At 36.8% G+C, this 24,679-nt stretch overlaps 1 protein-coding gene across 1 annotated transcript in view; it reads left to right on the top strand.

The window, feature by feature from the left end:
• npffr1l2 (neuropeptide FF receptor 1 like 2) overlaps positions 1–11,304 on the top strand; it is a 73,391-nt gene extending 62,087 nt beyond the window's left edge. Inside the window, exons 3-4 of the mRNA NM_001171697.1 lie at positions 1,654–1,753; positions 10,299–11,304. Of these exons, the coding sequence (NP_001165168.1) occupies positions 1,654–1,753; positions 10,299–11,304 (1,106 nt within the window). The remainder of the gene's footprint in view (positions 1–1,653; positions 1,754–10,298) is intronic.
• Positions 11,305–24,679: the final 13,375 nt, after the last annotated feature.

The raw sequence follows: 24,679 nt of genomic DNA, 5'->3' as shown, positions 1-24,679 counted from the left end.
TTTATTTCGCTTGGAATAAAAACAGTTTCAATTCTTTTAAAGAATATTTTAAGGACAAAATCAACCGATTTGATAGTAAAAATCTAGGAAAAGTCTGTAAAATAACAGTGTTTTTCTGTAAACATTTTAATGAAAATATCTGTAGATTTTTTATTTTTTTGCACTTTATTTCAACAAAGAAATTTTACCGTAATTTTATGTTTTTTGTTTGGCAGCCGTAGCTGCCAGTCATTTGTCCTTTTTTTTAAGAGTATTTTTTTTTTTTTAAGTGTAGGCTGTTGATGTTTCCATCCGCTCTGCAGATCATACTGAACGTATCTCCAAACCATGATTTTTCCCTCACCAAACTTGTCTGATTTCTGTGAGAATCTTGGCTCCATGCGGGTTCCAATAGGTCTTCTGCAGTATTTGTGATGATTGGGATGCAGTTCAACAGATGATTCATCTGAAAAATCTACCTTCTGCCACTTTTCTAAATGATCAACTAGAAGTCAAGTTATTATTTGTTGATCTTACAACTGGGATTGACGACAAGACTTTTGTTAGATAGTGTACAAGTTAAATTTGTCATTAAAAGAATGATTAACATTAATGCTGCTGTTAAAAATGATTGACCGAGTATTGGCACTTTTAAAAAGACATTTTAACGACAGATACAGTTTGTTCCACTGGAAATGTGATCATAAAATCATTCATGACAATCATGCTTATGACAAGTTTTGTTGTCTTGGTAATATAAAGTTGTCATGACAAAGACGGAGACTGGTTGTGAAGTATTTGTTGCATTTGAATGATGTCGAGTTGCATTTGAAATGACTCTTAATTATAGGTGTCATAAGCATGCAAAAAAATCTCATTTACATTCCTGAAATGTGTCACGTCATGATTATAAAGGTTTATTAACACCCCTTCAAATAAAGTGTTACCAAAGTATCCATACTAAACAAGTAAATTATGATGCTGTGGTATCGATGTGCCTACCTCTACCTTTAACCCACCATTTCAGAAACTGTGCGCAAAAGGTGATGCTGCAGTTTAGAAGAAATTGCTTTTAACCATTGATTCTTGTAAACCTATAGTAAGGAAATCTACAAAACCAAAATAGGAACCTTTAAAATAGCACAATCCTTCACCTTCGAGTGTGTTTTATAGGGTATAAATATGCTGAATGAAATGAGTCACGTCCGATGAGTCATTAGCGCTAAGTGAACAGATCTTTTAATGTCAGAGGAAAGTCTGCGCTGTGAAGCAGAGCCTCTTAAAAGAGGGGAGAAGCTGAAGCATTTCTTTGGGACTTGAGGGAGACCCTGCTGTGAGGTAAAAAAAAAAAAAGACCTTACATTTTTCTATCAGGCACCCTTTGGAGGCATCTTATGAAAATATCAAGGAGAAAATATCAGCTTTTTTTAAAACTCCCCTTATAATCCAGTTAAAGCGTTCAGTTCAAACAACCTGCTGATAAAACAAGAAAACTCTTTACGTCTTTTCTCTGTCCTCCACAGCGTTCAGCAATTTATCTATAGCTTGCTTTCTCTCACATAGAAGCTTGCTGTGTGTGTGTATGGGGGTGGATGTGTGTTTGTTTTAAGGGGGTTGTGTGGAGCACAATTTACCTTGTCAGTCATTATATATATTTTTTCCCTTTTCCCCAAGGCTGGCCGTTCACTAACACCGTCTGTAAGATGAGCGGTCTGGTGCAAGGCATGTCTGTGTCTGCCTCTGTGTTCACACTGGTGGCCATCGCAGTGGACAGGTCAGTGGTGTCATTACATGGATAAATCTCACATAACCTGTTAAAAACATATACATTTACAAACCACATGTTAGTTTCAAATATACTGTGCATTTGTATTTATGATGAAAGTCAAATTACTGATCATATTTTTCCCAAGCACTGACATTACCAACTGTTTTGTGTATAAACATTAAAGAGATATGGTTCACCTAAAGATGAAAGTTTGCAGCATAGGCTCATTCTGAAAATGTAGCCCTTCATACATTTCTGAAGATCGTAAATGATGCCGGAAGTACGTATGGCTGCATTTCATTTTTAAAATGAATGCTGCGGGGCTGTATGACGATGTTCCTTTTCGTGCTTATCAGCTGACCGCTTACCTCCTTATGGACGGCTTTCCCATTGTTACTAATTTGTCTAGTTAGGTCACCATGTACGCCGGCGGACTTGAGACATAGAGGGTAGTTGACCGCAACGACGGTTTCAAGTTCGGTGAAGAATGGTTTCAGAAAGCCAATAAGACACAAACAACAAGACACAAATAAAAAAAAAAAAAACAAGTAAATAACAGGTTGAGAACGTAGTAAAATCTGAAAATGTGGTAAAAATCAGACAAGGGAATTTAAAACTGTTAGTTGGGTTTAGGGAAGTGGGTGAGTGCTGGTTAATCGTGCTTTTGAAAACACTATTGGTTGGGTTTAGGGAAGGAGCAGGTTGGGTCAGTCAGTCAGTTGACAATCAGTTGACAGCAGCCTCTGGTAGATTTACACCGAAAGAGCAGGCACAAATGGCATTTATGAGAGAAATTTGAGATTTAAAAAAGCGTACACAGTGTTTCAAACACTGTGCCCTTGATTTGTGAAAACAAAAACTGTGAAAAACGTAGCTCCTGTGATGTATTTGGTGCACTCCAGAAATGTATATAGAGGTACAATTTCAGAATGAGCCTGGATTGCAAGTTTACTCACTATTTACTTATAAACTTTATGAGTTTCTTTTTTTCCGTTGAATACAAAATAAGTATTTTAAAGAATATAAGAAACCTGTGATCATCAACTTCCATATAGCAGGTACTATGTAACACTTTAATATAATAGTCCATTAAGTTCATTTATTAACTAACATGAACAACAATCAACTTTGCTAAAATTTACTGTTATTTAATTTAAATAATGTAAGTTTTTTTGTTGACTTACAGTGCATAAACTAATGTTAACGAGCATAACTTTGGATTTTAATACTGCATTGGTTTCTGTAGGACCACCAGCACTGCATGTTTTGGAAATCTTTTTTGTCTCACACTTATCACACCCAGGCTTTTTCTCAATATGCGTTCTTCAGTGATCTTGCGTCCTCGTGTTGTCGTGTAATGTCATCATCAGCTGCCAAAGTTCAGTTCCAATACTCAAGACCGCAAGAACAGAGGACGCATGAAACTTCCCGGATGTGTTCTTGATATCGAGGACGCACTGATGCAGACTTAAGCACCAAACTTGCTCTAAAAGTCACAGAAGTCATTGCGTCATAGCGCTTAGTTTTATTTAGATTTATTATTAAAGTTCAGAGATGTGACTTATTTACCTTAAGAGTGTCCCTAAATGAAACGGTGAATATAAACATTACTATGGACATCTTAATAAAGGAATAAACACATTAAGGGTGTTTGTTTGCTGAAATTCATATTAAAATCTATTTTATTTATATTGTGCAACATATATTTAGAATGTTTTTATGCACAGTATATATTTTGAATAGGGGAAAAACAGTACGTTGTGGTATGAAAGTCCGTTCTCTGCATTCTTGGAATCAAGAAACAGCCCCAGTCTTTCAGTCTCTGCTAATGAGCTGATGATCTGAATGAGGTTTGTTTGTTTAAGGAGATATGGTAAATGTACAGGGCTGGTGGTCCTCCACATTGTAAAAAAATATATGATCAATTAAGTTAATCATGTTCTACCTTCAATTTAAAAGTTACGCAAACTGTTTTAAGTCAGTTTAACATAATATAAGTTCAATTGAATTAATACAAGTTCAATAAGGTTAATTTGATTCAGCTTAAAAAATTAAGGCAACCTGATTTTTTTACAGTGCAGGAATGTGGTGGCGAAACACTAAAATTGAAACTATAATAAATAAATGCTTTACAAGATTATTCATACTTACACAGTAAAACTGTTTAAGTCAGTACAACAACAAAAAAAAACATACCCCTTTCGCTTTTTCTCGTTTGCTCAACTTTTGAAAACTTCAGCTGCACTGGCCTAAAATTATTTGTCAGTAATATAAAAATATTTAGTTGGATTAACATGAGATTAGTTTTCTGGAGAGGTGAACTACTCTGTAACAAAACTTTTTTTAAGTTGTGCCAACTAAACATTTTTGTCTGCAGAACATGAATGCCTGAAGAAATGCCGTTGAATGAACAAAAAACATAATCCTTATTTCTTTTTGTTTTTTTCCCCCACGTACTCAATTTTTCATCTTTTATTGGTAGGACAGTAGAGGCAGGAAAGCATGGAGGGAGAAGAGAGGGGAAGGATCAGCATAGGACCTCGAGGTGGGACACAAACTCAAGTTACCGTGAGCACCGGAGTGCCATGTGTCGATGCACCAAACCACTACACTATTGGCACCAATGTGTAGTAAACTCTTGAAAACATCAGTTGCACTGACCTAAAATGTCTGAAGTTAAGTAAGCAAAACAACTCTTGTGGAAATTGGTACTAAGAAATAATACATTATCAGAAGAAACAAATATCGTTCTATTGAAAAAACAGGAATCATGGTTCATATGTGAAGCATTACAAAGCATTTTTCCATGTTTGTCCTGCCATGCTGTTTTACCTCTTGTCCTGTTTCTAATTCTGTCTCTATTAATTAATTTGTTAACTTTTGTCTCTGTTTTTTTTCAATAAATGTTTGTTTGTTCTGATAATATATTATGTTCCAGTACCAATTCCCACAAGAGTTGTTTTGTTCACTCAATTTCAGACATTTTTGGTCAGTGCAACTGATGTTTTCAAAAGATGAGTACACATTAGGGTTGGGCGATGTTGACCAATCTGGCATCTTCCGATGTCTAATGTAAAACATTGCAATGGACGATGTCATCGTCGTCATAGGCGGGGGGTGGGGGTGGTTAAATATCAATTAACTCATAACGAATCCTCACCGCATGCGCGGATTTAGGAGACATTTATGCAAAATGCATCTTTGCACCTTAAACTGCCAAAAGCAGCACTCGGGAACAGATAAACAATTGTTATGTGAAGAAAACAGCCTGCAATGCTTGCCCCGCCTTTGTGCTCTTCTTATTGGCTCACTGCTCTTGAACTGAACGCGAATGATTGGTTAATACCAGCCATCAATCACTCAGTCAATGCCTTCTGCCTTCAGATGACAGGATCTGCAAGCGCGAAAATGTGAAGCGCTGAAGATGAGAGAATGAAACTATACTGACAGGCTTACCAACAGTTACTAATAATGGCACATCTTATTAGTGATCATCTGCTGAATGTTAATCCACCTTTTACACTTTAGAGAGGATAAAAGACTTCCAGTGTTTCTAGTCCACTATAAAAATGACTAAAGCCATTCACTGTAAAGTCTGTGTGACAGGGTTTGCAGGTAACAGCGTTTGCCACTGAATCTACACATTTTAATCACGAGAGGTACTGTATAATCCTTCACTTAATCTTCACGATGCTGTTAGCCGTGCAAGCGGCAGCTATATGTAACATTTAACACAGCTCACAAAAAGACTGTTATTGCTATTAAGATGGCATGCAAATAATAAACTTTATATCAATATAAATGTGGGGAGGGGCGGATCGCGATGTCGGCTCAGCATTGTGAAGTTTGACGGCCATCGGCAATGGACGATGACATCGACACATAGGGTTTTCAAAGTGATCTGAGTGTGATTCCTGCCTTGAGGTCTTATTACAAACATGAACAAACAGTAATACATGTATTACAGAATTACGTTATTTAGGTAACATTCATGTTACTTGATAATAATTTCTAATAACTGATTTATTTGATCTTTGCCATGATGACAGTAAATAATATTTGACTTGATGTTTTTCAAGACACTTTTATACAGCTTAAAATGACATTTAAAGGCTTAACTTACCTAGGCAGGTTAGAGTAACTGTGCAAGTTATTGTATAATGATGGTTTGATCTGTAGACCTAAAAAAAATCAACCCAAGCTCATTCTGGAAACGTAGCCCCGCGGACGTTTCTGGAGACCGCGATTTACGTGGCCGGAGGTACGTAAGGCCACGTTTAGTTTTTTTCGAGCGAACGCTGCGGGGCGGTGTGGCGCCGCTCCGCCCCTCCTCTTCGCGCTCGCCGGCCGACGGCTCGCCTCCGAGTGGAGGGCTTTCCCGATGCAATCAGTTTGTCCACTTAGCTCACAGCGTTGCGTCGGCGGAGCTGAGGCCCCGGAGGAGGAGGAGGCCTCTCGCGGATCCGCGAAAACAAAAACCGCTCAAATACGTACCTCCCAGTACATAAATCGCGGTCCACAGAAACGTCCACGGGGCTACGTTTCCACAATGAGCCCGGGTTGTACAAAAAATAGCTTAAAGGGGCTAATAATTTTGACCATAAAATTGTGGTTAAAAAAATTTCAAACTGCTTTTATTCTAGCCGAAATAAAACAAATAAGACTTTCTCCAGAAGACAAAATATTATCAGACATACTGTGAAAATTTCCTTTCTCTGTTCAACATCATTTGGGAAATGTTTAAAAAATAAGAAAGAAAAAAAAACATTTTAAATAGGGCTAATGATTTTGACTTCAACTGTATATTTAAGTGTGTTAAATAAGAAGTAAATGATGACAGAACTTTCAGGTGAACTATTTCATTAATAAGTGATGTATTATTGTTAAAGAGTGCTGGATGTTAAGCAAACACTTTCCAGTTAATAATAATTATTAAGCAGCTTTACTTTTTAAGGTAAAATTGCTAAAAAAGAAAAAAATATATATATTAGACTGGAAAGTGGATGATGCAAATGAAAAGGGTAATAGAAACTGCAAAATTAAGATGTAACCATTGGACCAGAAATGCTTAATGGGGCAGCAGGGAGACAAAAATACAGAAAATAATTTAATAACAATAAACCTCTGTGACTTTCTTTCTTCTGTTGAACACAAAAGAAGTTGTTTTTAAAACTGGTTGATGGCACCATTTGATTTAATAGTTGGACAAAATACTAGAGAAAAAAATCCACCATTTTTCCAGAACTGCAGACTATGACGAGTCTTCATAAGTACAAGATGTCACAGACTGAAGGTTAAGAATCTTAAAACATAACTTCCACATAACAAAAAGCTGAAGACACCGAAGTGTCATAAAATAGATAGAGGCTGATTTCATAGACAGTTTTATGAACAGAGTATGAATGGCTCTTGAGGTAACAGCACAAGTTCGACAAAAGCAAGAAATTATGGTGTGAGCTGAAACTCACAATGAGCAAAACGGACCTTTCATGGTAGGAAACTTACTTACTACAGGATTGAATTACTGCCAGACTTACTGATAAATTCTTCAAATCAGGATTCGTTACCTTTGTAAGGCTTGACACATTGTATTTCTTTAGACTCTGGTAAGCCGCAGGTGGCAGTTTTTATAGTCTTGCATTCCTCTTGTGGCCTTGAAATACGTTTTGACTTTTCAGGGCCATTTCACTTATAAAAGGAAACCTGCTTAATGATTACACACATGGGAATATGAGGTAGTATGAAGTTGTGATCAATGAAAAATAATTTAAGAATGAATTACATGCTAAATTGGTAGTTATACATATTGAAGTTCATTGGTATTGGTTAAATGTGCTTGTGGAAAAAGTAGGATCGGAATATTGACCTGGCAGAATAATTATACACAACCCAAGCTCATTCTGGAAATGTAGCCCCGCGGACGTTTCTGGAGACCGCGATTTATGTGGCCGGAGGTACGTAAAGGGCGCGTTTGGTTTTTTTCAAGCGAACGCCGCGGGGCGGTGTGGCGCCGCTCCGCCCCTCCTCTTCGCGCTCGCCGGCCGACGGCTCGCCTCCGAGTGGAGGGCTTTCCCGACGCAATCAGTTTGTCCGCCTAGCTCACAGCGTTGCGTCGGCGGAGCGGAGGCCCCGGACGAGGAGGAGGAGCCGGCCGCGGTGGACGACGACCGGGATCGAGTCCGGGGAACAGCAGGTTCCGGAAATCAGGTGATACGAAAAACGGAATCCGAAAAATGAGGGCGCGAACGCCGCACGCTCCCGAGAGGCGCCCGCCCGAGACGCGAAAAAGTGCGCACAGCGGCCTCTTGCGGATCCGCGAAAACAAAAAACTGCTCGAATACGTACCTCCCGGTACGTAAATTGCGGTCTGCAGAAACATCCGCGGGGCTACGTTTCCACAATGAGCCCGGGTTGATTATACACATGCCACACACAAACACACATGACACACACAGTACATATGAGCAATATCACATGAGCAGCAGTGCGACATGGCTGTATATCAGCACTGGTGGGAACAATTACGATATACAGGCTTATCGCACTACTACTTATGTGATATTATGTTTATACAACTGTTCGACAGCATAACCGTGTGTATAAAAAAGAAAATAAAACAGAGCCAAAAACCCTTTTGTATGAGGAACTACTTTCTTCCGCCATTTAATAACATCTGAATCTAAGTGTCAGAACAACAGAAACCGTTGCTACTTCACAAACGTCACTTTGGAGCTATTCAAATGATTCTCTAGCGTTATGTCTAAAGTGATGACAAAGCAGGTGAATTTGCTCACTTTTTAAGATTATTAGGCTGAATGGCATGAAATGTCATCAGTCTACAGAGATTTCCCAGTATTTCTCTGTTGCAATTGGGATATCACAATAATTAACCCTGAAAAAGCCAAAGCAAAGCAAACGCTACCAGATTACTATAGTATAAATACAGCACTACAACATACAAAAGAGAGAAATCAACTAAGAACTACTTACCTGATTTATAATGTTTTGACCAGCTTTAGTTTGAAATTTACAGTGAGTTTTTAATACCCTTAGGACTTATTATACAGTTTGTTGCCATCTTGTGGTGGAACATTGACCGTCTTTGCTATGCTCAACATGACACGCTGAATCTCCAAAATTATAAATATTTAAAATAGCCACTATCCTTATAAACAAACTGAGATGCAATCTAACCAACTACATTCTCACCTAAAAAAAGCCTCAAAAGTACATTATGTTGTCCAACAGCTGCAATATTTGTCAAACTGCAGTGAGTTTATTGATCTGCTGTCACTCTATGTAGGCGGAGTAATACACAAGGGTGAAGAGGCTGTAGGAGTGTTGTTATTGCAGAATATCTCACGGCTGTTATTCAAGATCCAGACAGAACTGTAAAAATCAATCAGTTAAACATTTGAGGTCTGCAGGATTTTTAAAAAAGGCTGCATTTATTTAATCAAAAATACAGTACACTCTCAGAAATAAAGATATGCGAGCTGTCACTGGGGTCCATATTGGTATTAGCCCCTTTAAACTATTTTTTCAATAGTCTACAGAACAAACCATTATTATAAAATACCTTGCCTAATTAACCTAATTAACCTAGCTAAGCCTTTAACTGTCACTTTAAGCTGTAAAGAAGTGTCTTGAAAAACATCTATGAAAATATTATTTACAGTCATCAAGACAAAGATAAAATAAATCAGTTATTAGAAATGAGTTATTAAAACTATTATGATTAGAAATGTATTGAAGAAATCTTATAAATGTGTTGAAGAAATCTTCTTTCCGTTAAACAGAAATTGGGGAAAAAATAAATAAGAGTGCTAATAATTCAGGGGGGCTAATAATTCTGACTTCAACTGTATAATTTGAAGGCATAATTATTAGCCCTGCTGTGTAATTTTAATTCCTTTTCAAATACTAAAGTTTGACAGGGTGATATTTTTTCTTCTGAAGAAAGTGTCATTTTATTTGGCTTTTAAACTATTCTGTTAATTTAGTTTTTACATTTTTAAAACTAATTTTATGGTCAATATTACTAGCCTTCTTAAGAAATGTTTTAGTTTTTTGTTTTTCTAATGGTTACAGAACAAACTACTATTGTCCAGCGACTTGCTTAATTAATTTAACGTTCTTAAGATAATTAGCATAGATTAAAATGCACTTTAAGCTGAATACTATCTAGCAGAATATTATAGCATAGTCAAAAGAAATGTGTTATTATAAATGATGTATTAAAACTAGAATGTTTAAAGAGCTGTTGAAAACCTGTTAACCAACAATAATTTGAAAGAGTTCAAATTTCACAAGACCTAATAATTAAATATATTATTATTCTTTGTATATATGTGTGCATGTGTGTGCTTGTATTTATGTATGTTTTAATACAGACTAAGATATTATGTGTTTATGATAGTAAAATAAAAATAGAAGAAATAGAAGGAGCACAATTATATATGAATAAGGCAGAGATTACGCCACACTAGTCTAGAGATGATGGCTGACGGAGTTATTTCAGCTCTGAAGAGCTCTGTTCAATCTCCTCCAGGTTCCGTTGCATTGTGTACCCGTTCCAACCCAAACTCACCCTGCTGGTTGCCAAGGTGACCATAGTGATGATCTGGGTGCTTGCTGTAGTGATCATGTGCCCGTCGGCTGTGACGTTAACCGTGGAGAGAGTGGAGCATCACTACATGGTCCGCGGCGAAGACTACAACCACACATACCCGCTTTTCTCCTGCTTTGAGAACTGGGCCAATCCACAGATGAGGAAGGTCTACACCACTGTCCTGTTTGCACACATTTACCTCATCCCCCTCACCTTAATCACGCTAATGTATGGGCGAATCGGGATCAAACTCTACACCACGTCTGTGATCTCAGGGAATGATCAGCATGATGGAGGACAGCCGCACACGTCCCCTCAGGCCCCTGGAGGCCAGCAGGAAGGTCGGCCCCTCATTTCTCAGAAGAAGATCAAAGTTATTAAGATGCTGAGCATCGTGGCCCTGTTATTCACAATTTCCTGGCTGCCTCTGTGGACTCTGATGCTCCTCACGGATTATGGAGGTCTAAATGAAGATGAGCTAGAACTGCTGAGCGGCTATGTGTTCCCGTTTGCTCACTGGTTGGCCTTCTCCAATTCCAGCGTCAATCCGATCATCTATGGTTACTACAACGAGAACTTCAAGAGGGGTTTTCAGGCGGTCTGCAGGGCACATTCGTGCTGCTTCGAGGGAATGACAGCAAGAAGAGGAATGCGACGGAAAGCAAGAGGAGAAACGAGGGATCCTGCCGTTAACTCCAATCCTTTGAATTTTGGTGCAAGGAACAGGGTTTACACCGACGGCGACCTGAAGAACTCTGGCACGTGTTTGGAGCTGGAGCACAGAAGGACTGGAAGACTTTGTAATAACTCTGTGTGCTCCAATGAAACTGGATCCAGCGTGGGATCTGGGATTAAAGGGGTGACGAACCAAAAAGCCTTTCAGATGGAGGAGGCAGAGAAAAAAAGTCCCATCAGAGGGAGTAAAAACCAAGCCTGGGATCAGTAGACGGATTACAGTCGAGACGTTTGTGAATCTGTGAATCTCAAATCTAATAGAGTCCAAATGTCGTAAGCTCTTCAGACAAAAAAAGAGAACGATTCGCTCTTCACAATCTGAATGAACTACTTTTTCTACATTTTGGGCTCAAAAGCCACAAGCTCTGCTTCATTTCCTGGAAGGTGCAAACAAGTGCTATCCTAAAAGGGGATGAATTCAAAATATGGCACATTAAATCATTCGTTTACAGACATTTTTCTGTGCCACTGATATGGCCCGCATGGATATTATTTAAAATGATCATCAGAATTTAATTGGCAAAGATCTTAATTACTGAAATTCAAGCCAAAAATATGAAACAGATCAAATATCATATTTAGATCTGAGGTCAGTGGATTGTAATGCAACATGAAGGCAAATGAGTGCATTTAAAGCATTCAATGAACAACTAGTCATGGATGATCCCACTTATATCATAGTCATTTGCTAGCATTTACACACACACACACACACTGAGAGAGAGAGATATATAATATAATATATTTTAGCGACTCAGTATCAAGCCTTTTCAAATAAATGATCAGTTTCTGTGTCCTCAGTGCAGTCTCTGTTAGTGATGTGCACGTGTGTCAATGAAAGCTACACATCAATATGAAAAGGCGATTAAAAACTACATGTGCTTTAAAAGGTTTTAATGTATACCTTGGAAGAGATGTGAACATTTGAAAAGGGCAATTCACACATGCCTCTAATTTATATCTATATGTTTTAGGTTTGACATTTATAATAAATGTTTAATGTTAAAAAAATTTTATACTAATATTTTTGTTTATTTTTTTTCTGATTTAAATACTATTAAATTTAGAGCACTCGCACACTATTTATAAACATATGAATTAATTTAGGGCTACCATTAGTCTATTTGACATTATATATGAATGAAATTAATACAGTGCAATTATGTACACATTTTTGTCTTTTAAAAATATAATTTTGAGCAAGTGCTCAAAAAAAAAGGCATATAATTAAAATATGAAGCCTTGACGTTACAATATAGGCTCATTCTGAAAACGTAGACCTATATAAATTTCTGGAGACCACGAATTATGTAGCCAGAAGTAGTGGTGGGCAAAGCGAGGCTTCGTGAAACACTGAAACAGTTGATGCAAATGTGTCAAAGCTTCGAAACGTTTCAAAACTCATCTCTACAGTGACACCTATTGGTAAAATTTTTATATTGCTATGGAGCAGCTTAAGCACAGAGACAGTTCAGCGAATTGAGGTACTAAATCCCACTTTGTAGAGTTTGTAGTGATTTAGTGAAGTGGTGAGAGTTCCTGATTAGCATGCCGGGATAATGAGTTTGAATACAGGGTGATGCAGTTATAGACACTAGTTGTTAAATACTCTGTTTTTATAACATGTTTTTGTTTCAACATTGGTCTGACATTGGAATGAACACTTTGTGAATAAATATGTCTTGTTTTGGTCATAAAAATTTATATTATTAAAATACATAAAGCCATAGTTTCAGAGTATTTGAACTTGGCTGGATAAGTCTCGTGACCTGAAGTTTCAAATCATCTTAGTCACGTGGCCTAGTGTTTCAAATTACTTTAGTCGCATGGCTTGGTGTTTCGAATTAGATTAGTCACTGGACCTGATGTTTCGAATTACATTAGTCACGTGGCCTGGTGTTTCGAATTACCTTAGTCATGTGACCAGGGGTTTCGAATTACATTAGTCACATGGCCTGGTGTTTCGAATTACCTTATTCATGTGGCCTGGTGTTTAGAATTACCTTAGTCCTGTGGCCTGGTGTTTCGAATTACCTTAGCCATATGACCTGGTGTTTCGAATTACCTTAGTCACGTGGCCTGGTGTTTCGAATTACCTTAGCCATATGACCTGGTGTTTCGAACTACCTAAGTCATGTGACCTGGTGTTTCGAATTAAATTAGTTGCGTGGCCTGGTGTTTCGAATTTCCTTAGTCATGTGACCTGGTGTTTCGAACTACCTAAGTCACATGACCTGGTATTTCGAATCACTTTAGTTATGTGGCATGGTGTTTCGAATAATTTTAGTCATGTGACCTGGTGTCTCGAATCACCTAAATGACGTGACCTGAGTGTTTCGGATCAAGCTTTGGTGCAGTATATCAAAACACTTACGCATTGGAATCTTGGCGAAACTTCAGTTTCACATCAGCCATCCTTAGCCAGAAGTACGTATGGGTGCATTTTGACTTTAAAATAAACTATATGCGGTGGCATGACGTCAATCCCTTTTACTCTTACCTCCATTTGGACGGCTTTTCCATTGTTACCAGTTTTTCCAGTGGCAGACTTGAGATGCAGAGAGGAGTAGACAATGATGACTGGGTTTGAGTCCGGTGAAGAATGGTTCCAGAAAGCGGGTAAAACAAAAACAGAAGCCAAAAAAATTAAATAAACAAGTAAATAACAGGGTGAGAATGTGGTAAAATCTGAAAGTGTGGTAAAAATCAGGTGATGGCTTTTCTTTTTCTGGATAACTTTTTAAAACACTGTCAGTTAGGTTTAGGGAAGTGTGGGCGGGTAAATCTGTGCTTTTGAAAATACTATTGGTTGGGTTTAGAGAAGGTGGGTGTGTCAGTCAGTCAGTTGACAGCGGCCTCTAGTGGATTTATGCAAGAACAACAGGTGCGAATTGCACTCATGAGAAAAATTTGAGCTTTTAAAAAGCAGCCTCTGGTGGATTCGTGAAACCAAAAACTGCAAAAAGACGTAGCTCCTGGAATGTAATTGGTGCTCTCCAGAAATGTATGTAAAGGTACGTTTTCAGAATGAGCCTGGGTTGCGAAAAAATGTGCATGCGAACAGGTGACCGGCTAAATTTCAAACAATGATTTTAATTTTCTACTGAACATTTGTTATTTGAATATTAGTCTGTTCTCAGATCAAGACTGTGTTCGTCAAATAAGAAGTGTTTAATTTTGTCTATTTTTTTCTGCTTTTCTTTTCTGGAATGAGCATTTGTATTGAGTACACTGTATTTGTGTGTGTCAGTCATTTTGTAAATTAGCACTGGTGTGGTATACCAAAGGGGAAAGATTCTGTCATATTTGATATACCTACTCTAGTCCACTAAGCGAGCAGCAGTGCGTCAAAGATGTGAGAAAAAAGCACAATCTGTGACTATGACTCAGATGTTTATATTTTAGTGTTTACTGTGTGTTCTGTGCGTCTTAATTGGTCTGACTGTGGCTCTAAGTGGCTTATGTAAGACCTGGCTTTTTGCTTTGGTGTGCATCTGTGTCTTATTCTTATTCTAATGCTGTAAAAGCAAGATGAATGTAAATTGATTGTAACGAGAATGAATATGGTCAATTCATTCCAATATCTCTCTGAGGAGGTATCGTTTCCTTTCTTTTCTTCTTTCAGGAAAGCATTATTTAAGAAGTGAAGTGAAATGAAATGAAATGAAGAGCCATTACTTCTGTCCAGGTTTTTGGGCTGAGGTTAAAGTAGGTGTCATAATGTAACGCAGCTCTTTGAGAATAGGCAAAGACAGTTGCTCTTAGACCTGGTTGAAAGATGTTTTGTAAACACTTTACTTGAAGGGGGTGTTCTTAAGACTGTCGTGACACCTTTATAATCTTGACATTAGGGATGCTATGACAACTGTCATTAAGTGGCATTTAAAGTGCCATTGTTTGACATGTCTTTGTCATGACACCTTGACATATGCAGATACATCATAACCTGTCTTTGTCATGACACCTTGACATTACAGAGAAAAAAAAAACATCATAAATCTGTCATATGCATTATTTTCATCCATTATGATTGTGTCATGAATATTTAATATTTTTCAGCAGAACAAACTGAATTTGTTATTTAAATTTCTCCTTATTCATTCATTTTCCTTTGGATTAGTCCCTTATATATCAGAGGTTGCCATGGCGGAATGAACTGCCAATTATTCTGACATATGTTTTATGCAGCGTATGCCCTTCCATCCACAATCCAGTACTGGAAAGCACCGTATACACTCTCATTAACATGCACACTCATGCATAAGGCCAATTTTGTTTACCCAATTCACCTTTCTGTGAGGCAACAGTGCTAACCATTGTGCTGTTATTTCTCAATAAAATTTTCGATACTACAGTATGTCAAATAATTTTAAAAGTGTATTATTACTATTATTATTATTATTATTAACCCTCTACCGTATGGTGTTGCCATAAGGCAACACAATATATATGTTAATTTCTCTGCCACTGACCTTAGTTCAGCCAATGATGTGCTTTGGGTAAGTCACATGACGTGCTGTGTTTTTCTGTAGTGCAATTTCTGATAGACTGCTATTTATTTTGAGTAGCTGCTGAATGCAAATGTAAACGTCAATAAAAACAAAGGATCAAATTATGTCAGATCCACAAAAAAAAAAAAAAAATCTGAGACATTACCTCCAGTAAGTTATGATGACATATTCAACACTCAATTATTTGTAATCAAATTAGTTTTGTGTAAATCAATCAAATGTATGTGTTGCCAACTGGCAACACTGTGCAATAGTGGGACATGCAATACTGCAATGAGTTAGCTAGCTAACAAGGTCAGCTGTGAACTTTTAAGTTATAACAATGACAACATGAATGCTAGTGATATAATGTTGATTCGTCATGTAATAATGGCATTTGTATTATGGATAACATTTATTTTACTGGCAATACTACTTTTGAATAGATATGAACACAGGAAACAGTGTATTAGCGAGCACCACCATGTTCTTTGGTAGGGGCAGAACTGGATCTTCATGCAGATGAAAGTGAAGATAAGATGGGTTTTAGTGACCATGAGAATGATGCAGACTGGACATTTGATAAGAGCAGTGATGGAGACAGTTCAAGTTAGTTACCTGAGAGGCAGATAATATATAAATATAATACAATTTATAGTATAATTTATAAACATTGTTAGCAAGCATAGATATATACATTAGATGTCGCCTGGCCTATTGTTTTCTATTGGACGGAATGCGTCAATAGCGCCACCATCTTGCTACAGGGTAGCGCTCCTTTGAAATGAATGCCGGACCAAGGTACAGTGGAGGACTGTGTCCATCCAAAGCCAGAGATATACACATATACACATATATCTATGATCGCGAGTTTTCCTGGATGTTAGTATGTAATTTTTTTTCTAATTACGAAAATTATAATTTTACATAACTTTTCTACATTGAGGGATCAGTGACCGCACGGGCATTCCTGACAAAAAGCTTGTGTTTGTGTGTACAGAAATGTACTATTCACCCTCCCTGTTAAATTTAATCTAATCCGTGTCCTGAAACACACCTCCTCTCCTGCTCTCACTTCTCATACTGACGGAGGGAGCGATTTGTTTGTGAATGAATCCCCCGAACGACTCTTTCACTAGCCGACAATAATACAAGTTTCTGGCAGCGCTCGTTGTCGTATTTCTTTTGCATTGTTTGCTGATTTTATTCAACAAAACTAGCATAAGCCGAGTGTTTAGTGCGAGTTGGAGCTGCTTTGCCTTATGGTGAATGCAGTAAGTGACTGTTATCATCAATAACGTGACCTGATTAACACAAAAGTTCAGAACACACAAAAACAGAAAAAAAACTTAATATTACCTATGAAATGTTCTGCCTTTGTGCTTTGTTTTCTTTGTTTGCTCGTTACTACACTCGTAGACAGCACTAAAGTCCCGCATCATCACGTAATAACACTGTTTTGACTAGTGCGGTTGAATGACATTTGTCCTGGGAGCACTGTACCAATGTGGCGGCGCCATTGACGCATGCTCAGGGTCCCTATGCGATATCTAGTGTATATATCTATGGTTAGCTAGTATAGCTACATTATTCTGATGCATCTGGATATATTAGATTTGTTATTTATTTGTTATAATATTTACTGGGGAAAATATCTATATTTATTGCATGTTATATACATGATAGCACAATATTATGCTTGTTTTTAATAATATTCAGCAAAAAAGAATGAAATAAATGAAAGCTGTTGGTATATCAGTTGTTGAAAAGTGTGTATAAGGTATCATTTATAAGTTCTGTGTTAAAGATTATAATACTGCAACACCAATTAAATCATTTTAAACAACAAAATGTTAATTTATGTTAATAAAAAAATTATTTCTAAGTTAGATCCACTATTGGACATTGTTGCCATATGGCAACATACTATAAAGTCCCTTAAAATAAATATTGCTCGTAATTGATTTTTTACAGCACTTCAAGTTAAGCCATTTTAAGGAAAAAAAACAACAACAATCAAATATATATATTTTTTATTGATCTATCTTATTGGGTGCAATAGAGGTTTAATATTTAAAGACTAATTAAGCTTGTACCACTGTAGTTGAGGTCAAGAAAAATATTAATGACGCGGTTATAAAGTTATGACACAAATGAAAATCATGTTCATAAAAGTTTAATGACAAGTTTTGTTGAGTTAGTAATGTCAGGTTGTCACTACAAAAACATGTTATGATGTATTGCGTTTATCAAGCTGTCATAGCAAAGACATTTCAAACAATGTCACCTTTGGGGTTAACATGACAAAACTTATATATCCTTGATATATCAAATAATTTTAAATCAGTATCATTTATATTTAATAATGACATCTTAATGACAAAATTGATTTGTACCAGTGTAGTTGAGGTCAAGAATTATAATAATATTGCTGTTATAAAAATTTATAAAGGCCTCATGGCATTCATGTTTATGACAGATTTCTGACAAACTAACATAGCTTGTCAGAAATCTGTCATAAACATGATTGATAATGTCAAGTTGTCACAACAAAGACAGGTTACTGTATGATGTATATTAAGCTGCAAAGGCATCACAAACAATGTCACCTTTGCAGTTGCAGCAAGCATGCATAAAATCTGATTCATATCCAAGATATGTGTCATGTCATGGCCATAAAGGTTTCTTATGAACACCCCTTCAAGTAAATGTTTTTTTTATTCATCTGATCACAAGTGGACAAAGCTAAATAAGAAGGTATAAAGCAGCTCTTTGACAATGCAAAAACAACTGCTCATAGATTCGGTAGCAATTTTTGTTCACCTGAAGTGGGCAAAGCTAAATAAAGGTGGAAAGAGAGTTTCAAATGTTTTGAGTTTGTTTACTTTCAACCACTTTCAAAGAATGACTTTCGTTCCTCATGTGACTGAATGCATTCTAACTCTTTGGGTGCGTCCAAACTTGCACACTTCTGTATTATATAGTATATGAAAAATGTGAGCAATGTAGTATGTCTGAATACATAGTCTTCAAAAAAAAAAAAAAAAAAAAACACTAGAAAAGATATTTACTAAAGGAGTTTTTTTTTTTTTTTTTTTTTTTTTTTTTAAATAGTGCATCCAATGAACACTTTACTTTTTCCTCCTGAGACCCAGGCCATTGACTTGTGTCCTCTGTTGTGGACATTGCGTTTTCATGAATTTTCTTTGAATTTTTGGGGCTACTTTGTCAAGTCCTGTAGTACTGTTCAGAGGACATCCTGGGCTTTCTAGTGATATGTAATTGATTGGACCATTAATTACACTGCATCCAAAATGGCCAACATACAAAAAAGGACATTTAATGGAAAGGAGAGAGGCATGAAAAATTTAGCTTTTTGCATGTTTTTACTATTATTATTACATATATATTTGTTTATTAAAGTGTCAGGGACAATACATTTAGCTTTCAAAGCTGTCACCTTGTTTATATTTTACAATATTATCCTTTTTTAAATGTCCACTAAAGTGGAAAACAGGACCATCTTAATGTAATTAATGACTGCATGTTGTAGGGGGCAGAACTGAAGCAGAGAGGATTCTTTATATTTAACTATAAGATAGTTGAGGGAGATTCTGATTTAGAATCTGACAATTAGACAATTAGAGACAATTAAGAGAATGACAATCAGTTTTAAATCGCTTTTATGTTAAATTTGTTTTGAATTTGTTTTTGTTTTTTTTGAGTTCGGCTCTCTTTCAGACTAAACTGTTTCAGGAATTTCAATACAAAAAGAAAAAATGGCTTTTGTTTTGTTTTTTGTAACATTAATATTGGATTAATATCCTTTTACAGCCATATCCTGTACAGTTTAGTTGTCTAAGTGGCGGTCGTTTCGAACTAAAATGGTCCTGTGGTCTACTACAGTGGACGTGCTGTAAAATGACAAATTAAAATCAAAATGCAAAAACTCTAAATTGTAGAATTTTTTTTTTACCCAAAGATTTAGAAAATCACAGAAAAAAGATAAAATAAAAATAAAAATAAATAAAACATTTTTGGGGATCTCAGGAGGATATACCAGGGGCAGGAAACCTCTGGCTCACAAGCCAGATGTGACTCTTTGACCAAAAATGTGTGGCTCTTCAGCTGTCACCCTTCAATGATATTTTACAGTTTAAAAAAATAGAACTGTCACTAGATATCAGTTTCCTGTTCAAAATACAATTACAATTCCTTTTTATTGTAAATTTCTACAGCAAAATGAATAAGAACTCAGTTTATAATAAAAGAGCATTCCGACCAATTGTGGATTGCGACACTTGAATCGCGACACCAGTAATCACAGCTAAATTCGCACAGCTAAATTCAAACAGCATTCATGAGATGGCGAAATAAAAAATTTTTTTATGAATTGTCCTTCATTTATGGCTTCAAATTTGTTTATTATTGAGTGCAAGGACATAAATATAGGTTTTGTTTAAACCTGTATTATTTATAGTAGTAAAACCTATATATTCATTCATTCATTATCTTTTCCACTTACTCCCTGTATTAATCAAGGGTTGCCACAGCAGAATGGACCACTATCTTATCCGGCATATGTTTTACGCAGCGGATGCCCTCCCAGCTGCAAACTCAACTCTGGGAAACACTCACACACTCTTGCATTCACACACATACACTACAGCCAATTTAGCTTACCCAATTCACCTATAGAGCATGTATTTGGACTGTTAGGGAACCGGATCACTTTGAGGAAACTCACGCTAACACAGGGAGAAAATGCAAACTCTACACAGAAATGCCAACTGACCCAGCTGAAGCTCGAATACCTCAGCACCATGTCGTACATTCATACATCAGAAAGGGTTCTTTGCTGAAAAAACTTTCCCACCCCCTGCTATATACTATATATAGAACATGCATTTCTAATCGTAGTGAATTCAAATCCAAATGTAATACCTAATTGAGTAGTACAGTATGGTATTTTGGACGCAGATTTAATCTACACAGATAAAAATAACCATAAAATAACACAGTTTTCCGTATTTGTTTGTGTTTTTTTATATGTATTTTTTCTGATAAATGTCTGCTAACAAATTGCATTACAGGACCTCAATCTTTCTTGCAACAACTTTTAACTTTTAAAAAGTTTGAAAAAGTGACTAGTTTGAGGTGATATATTGTGTGGGTTTATGTTGAATATTACAGATCAAAATCAATATATTAAACTGCGAGTACATTTTCACTAATTTAACAGACTTATTCCTCTATATATTATTTTTTATACATTCTATTACTTCAAACAAAAAAAAAGTCAATAATAGTGACTTTGTTAAATACATCCCAGGAGGTACGAATTGTTGCAGTTTTTGTTTTCGCAAATCCACGAGAGGCCACTGTGTGCGTTTTTTTTCGCAACTCAAATGTCTTTCGCTGGTGCCATTCGCGCCCATGCTGTAAACCCACCAGAGGCCGCTGTTGACCAACTCAATGACTGAATGATTGACTGGGCGACCGGCCAATCGACCGACCCACTCTCCTCCTTCCCTAAACCCAACAAATTTTACTGTTTGACTCGCCCACCCGCTTACTTTCCTAAACCCAACCGACGGTTTATAAAAGCTGTCCAGAAAAAGAAAAGCTCCCATTTTTACCACGTTTTCAGATTTTACCACATTCTCATCCTGTTGTTAACTCTTTCTTTTTATTTTTTGGATTCTGTTTTCGTCCTACGTGATTTCTGACCCCTCTTCCCCAGACTCGAACTCGGTCGTCGTCAACTCCTATTTGCGTCTCAAGTGTGCCAACGTACATGACGAGCTAACTGGACAAACTGGTTGTGGTGGGAAAGCCCTCCACATGGAGGTAAGCGGTCAGCCAGTAAGCACCAAAAGGAATGGCGTCATACTGCCCCGCAGCGTTTGCTTAAAAAACTGAAATGCAGCCATACGTACCTCCGGCTACATAATTTGTGGTCTCCAGAAGCATCCGCGGGACAACATTTTCAGAATGTGTGTTGCTTGTGAATCACAAGAAAAGAAAATGTCCATTAACACATGTTTTACATTGTTCTGATTTAACTATTAAGGATTACTGCATGTGTTAGGCATGAGTGTCAAACAAGACTTGCCATCTGAATTTGGTTTGATTGTGAAATCAATATTCTCACCTCAGTCCTGATTGTAACACAAGAGCATTCAGCATGGTTTGTGGTTATCAAGGCATGAATAATTGCTGCTGCTCATCTCTGTTCATGTTCATATGCAAATTCTGCAAACCTATTTCGCAATATTAGATCAAAAGATCAGAAAATGCTTCAAAGAAATCAGGAAAGTTGAAAAATTTGATCAGATTTAAATAAAACACCAAGTGCAAATGGAAATACAGCATGTCCTCCTTGTCTACCTGTGATCTGATTAGCCGAAACACCATCTTAATACCAGGTGTAAACAGGGCATTAGTTTGTCAGATCATAGAAAACGAGTCTAATCTAACACAGGCCCAGAGCAATGGAGCAAACCAGCATGAGTATGAGAGACAATCACACATGCAGGAATGAGCAGAATTATGTTGTACAGTAGAATGGGCTTACAGTACAATTCATTGGGTTTAAAATGAATTGGCCAGGCCTTACAGAAAGCTCAAATGGACTTTGAACTAAATCAAAAACAAAAGCATGCCAAAGAACTATGAAGAAATCCTGTGGGGAAAAATAATCATGTTTACATAGAAAATAATTTAACTGCTTTTTAAAAATGAAACTTTTCAAAAATAGGATTTCTGAACAATAAATGGTGGTGGAAATTCAGCCCTGCTGTTAACTAATGTATTTTTAAAATATGCATCAAATAAAAGCAGCCTTGCACACTACTTTCAATAAAAAATAAAAAAAAAGGTTAGAAATCATACCAAGCAACGCAATCGCTATCTATACTGCAGAATTTCTTGTTTTATTTATTTTTTTAGAGTTTGTTCAGCTTTCATTTATTTCTTTTAGGTGTTATTACATAATTACAAAATAATTACAGCTCTCTGTTGTCATTTATTTTTTTCAGCAAAAAGCTACATGTAATTAAGTACTTGAAGTCAGCGGTTATTAAAATCTACTGCTATGATAATAAAGTACATAATTCACTCCAAATTAAGCTCTACCAGATTTATTTTGTGAATCAAGAAAAACAATATCAAATAATAAAAACAATCGGAGTCAGAGTGGGCAGAATTAATAATAATAATAATAATAATAAAACACAATAGTTTTCACATTTTTGAGGGGGAATCTCCTCATCCTCCACCAGTATGCAGCATCCACCTTGATAAACCGGTGGCAGGCAAGTTGCGCCACACACTGAATGGTGGAGAGGAGGTGGTGGTCAAGAGGTCATGAAGAGGCCAGTGGGCAAATTTAGTCAGGACCCCTACTCTTTTTCAAAGGACATCCTGAGATTTTTAATGATCACAGAGAGTCAGGACCTCGGTTTAACGTCTCATTCTGAAAGACGAAGCTCACTAAACAGTCCCCATCAATATACTGGGGCAATAGGACCCACACAGTCTGCAGGTTGAGCGCTCCCTGCTGGTCTCACTCGGCAGCAACCTAGCTTTCCAATGTGGTTTTCCATACTGATTAGGCACAGCTTCAATGGGTGACCATCTGAGAGTTGCAGAGAGCTAGCTGCCAACATATAATGTAATATACTTGTTTTTATTAAAACCACAAAGATAACAAAATAAATACCATCAACCAAAGATAAATATAATGTATTCAAAAATGAGCCTCTGAAATCTGTCATGATCCTGTTGTATCAGAATTCTCATCATGCAGCTCAATTAAACAGTCTCGTTGAGTTTTGACATCTCTTGCTATCTGCTGTCTTTTCATGGGATTGTTTTCATAGAACAATTATACTAGAAATTAAAAATAATCATTGGACATCATCTCTTGTCTAACACAAGACTCGGGTTGTCTCTGAGTAGGAAATCCAATAATTTAAACTGCTTAACACAGATTTCTCATGAAACAGACAAACAGGAGAAAGCATTAATAGCAGGGCCTGCTATGTGCATGAAGAGTGACTTTATAAAGAGGTAAGCTATGTTGCATTTTGCTGCTTGTTATTCTCTACAGAGTACATTAAGATATAAAATACTGTATGATCTAGTAGCAGTTCGTGGCATGTACAATAAATTTGACCAAATTCTGAAAAGCATTTGTTGCATGTTTAAATGAATCCTTGATTTGCATGCTTATTTCAACTTATTTTCTGGGAATAAGCATTGAATCAAAATGCATTTAAATGGGTAAATCAAATTCACTATGAGTGGATGGACTGACTGACTCATGTATGATGGATAGATGTGGGTGGGTGGATGAGTGAGTGAATGGATTTGTATGGACTGATTGATGAACGTATGTTCTGACTTACTGATGCATGGATGTGGGTGGAGATGTAGATGGAGATGAGTGGATGAGGGTGGACTGAATGGAGTATCTATGAATGAATGGATTAACTGATGATTACATGTAAGTGGGTTAGTTGATTGGTTGGTTGGTTGGTTGGTTGACTGATAGATGTTGATTGGTTGGTAGATACATATAAATGGAATGGATAGACTGATATATGGATTTGAGTAAGTCAGTGAGTTAATTTGTAGTGATTGGTTGGTTGGTGTGTTGGTTGACTGATGGATGTGGATTGGTTGGCAGATTGATATGAATGGAACAAATGGACTGATGGAAGGATGGATGTGATTGGGTGAACATAAACGCATAAGTCACTGAATGAATTTGTAGTGGTTGGTTGGTTGGTTGGTTGGTTGACTGATGGATTCAAATTGGTTGGTAGATGATATGAATGGAATAGATGGACTGATATATAGATGGATGTGAGTGGGTGGATTTGTAGTGATTGGTTGGTTGGTTGGTTGGTTGGTTGGTTGGTTGACTGATTAATGTGGTTTGGTTGGTAGATGGATATAAATGGAATAGATGGACTGATAGCTGGATGTGAGTGGGTGGATATGACTGTGTGAGTCAGTGAGTTGATTTGTAGTGGTTGGTTGGTTGGTTGACTGATGGATGTGGATTGGTTGGTAGATGGATATAAATGG

Source organism: Danio rerio, chromosome 5, assembly GCF_049306965.1.
Source record: "Danio rerio strain Tuebingen ecotype United States chromosome 5, GRCz12tu, whole genome shotgun sequence".
NCBI lineage: Eukaryota > Metazoa > Chordata > Actinopteri > Cypriniformes > Danionidae > Danio > Danio rerio.
The sequence above is the reverse complement of the archived record's forward strand: the minus strand, read 5'-3'. Positions and strand labels throughout refer to the sequence as shown.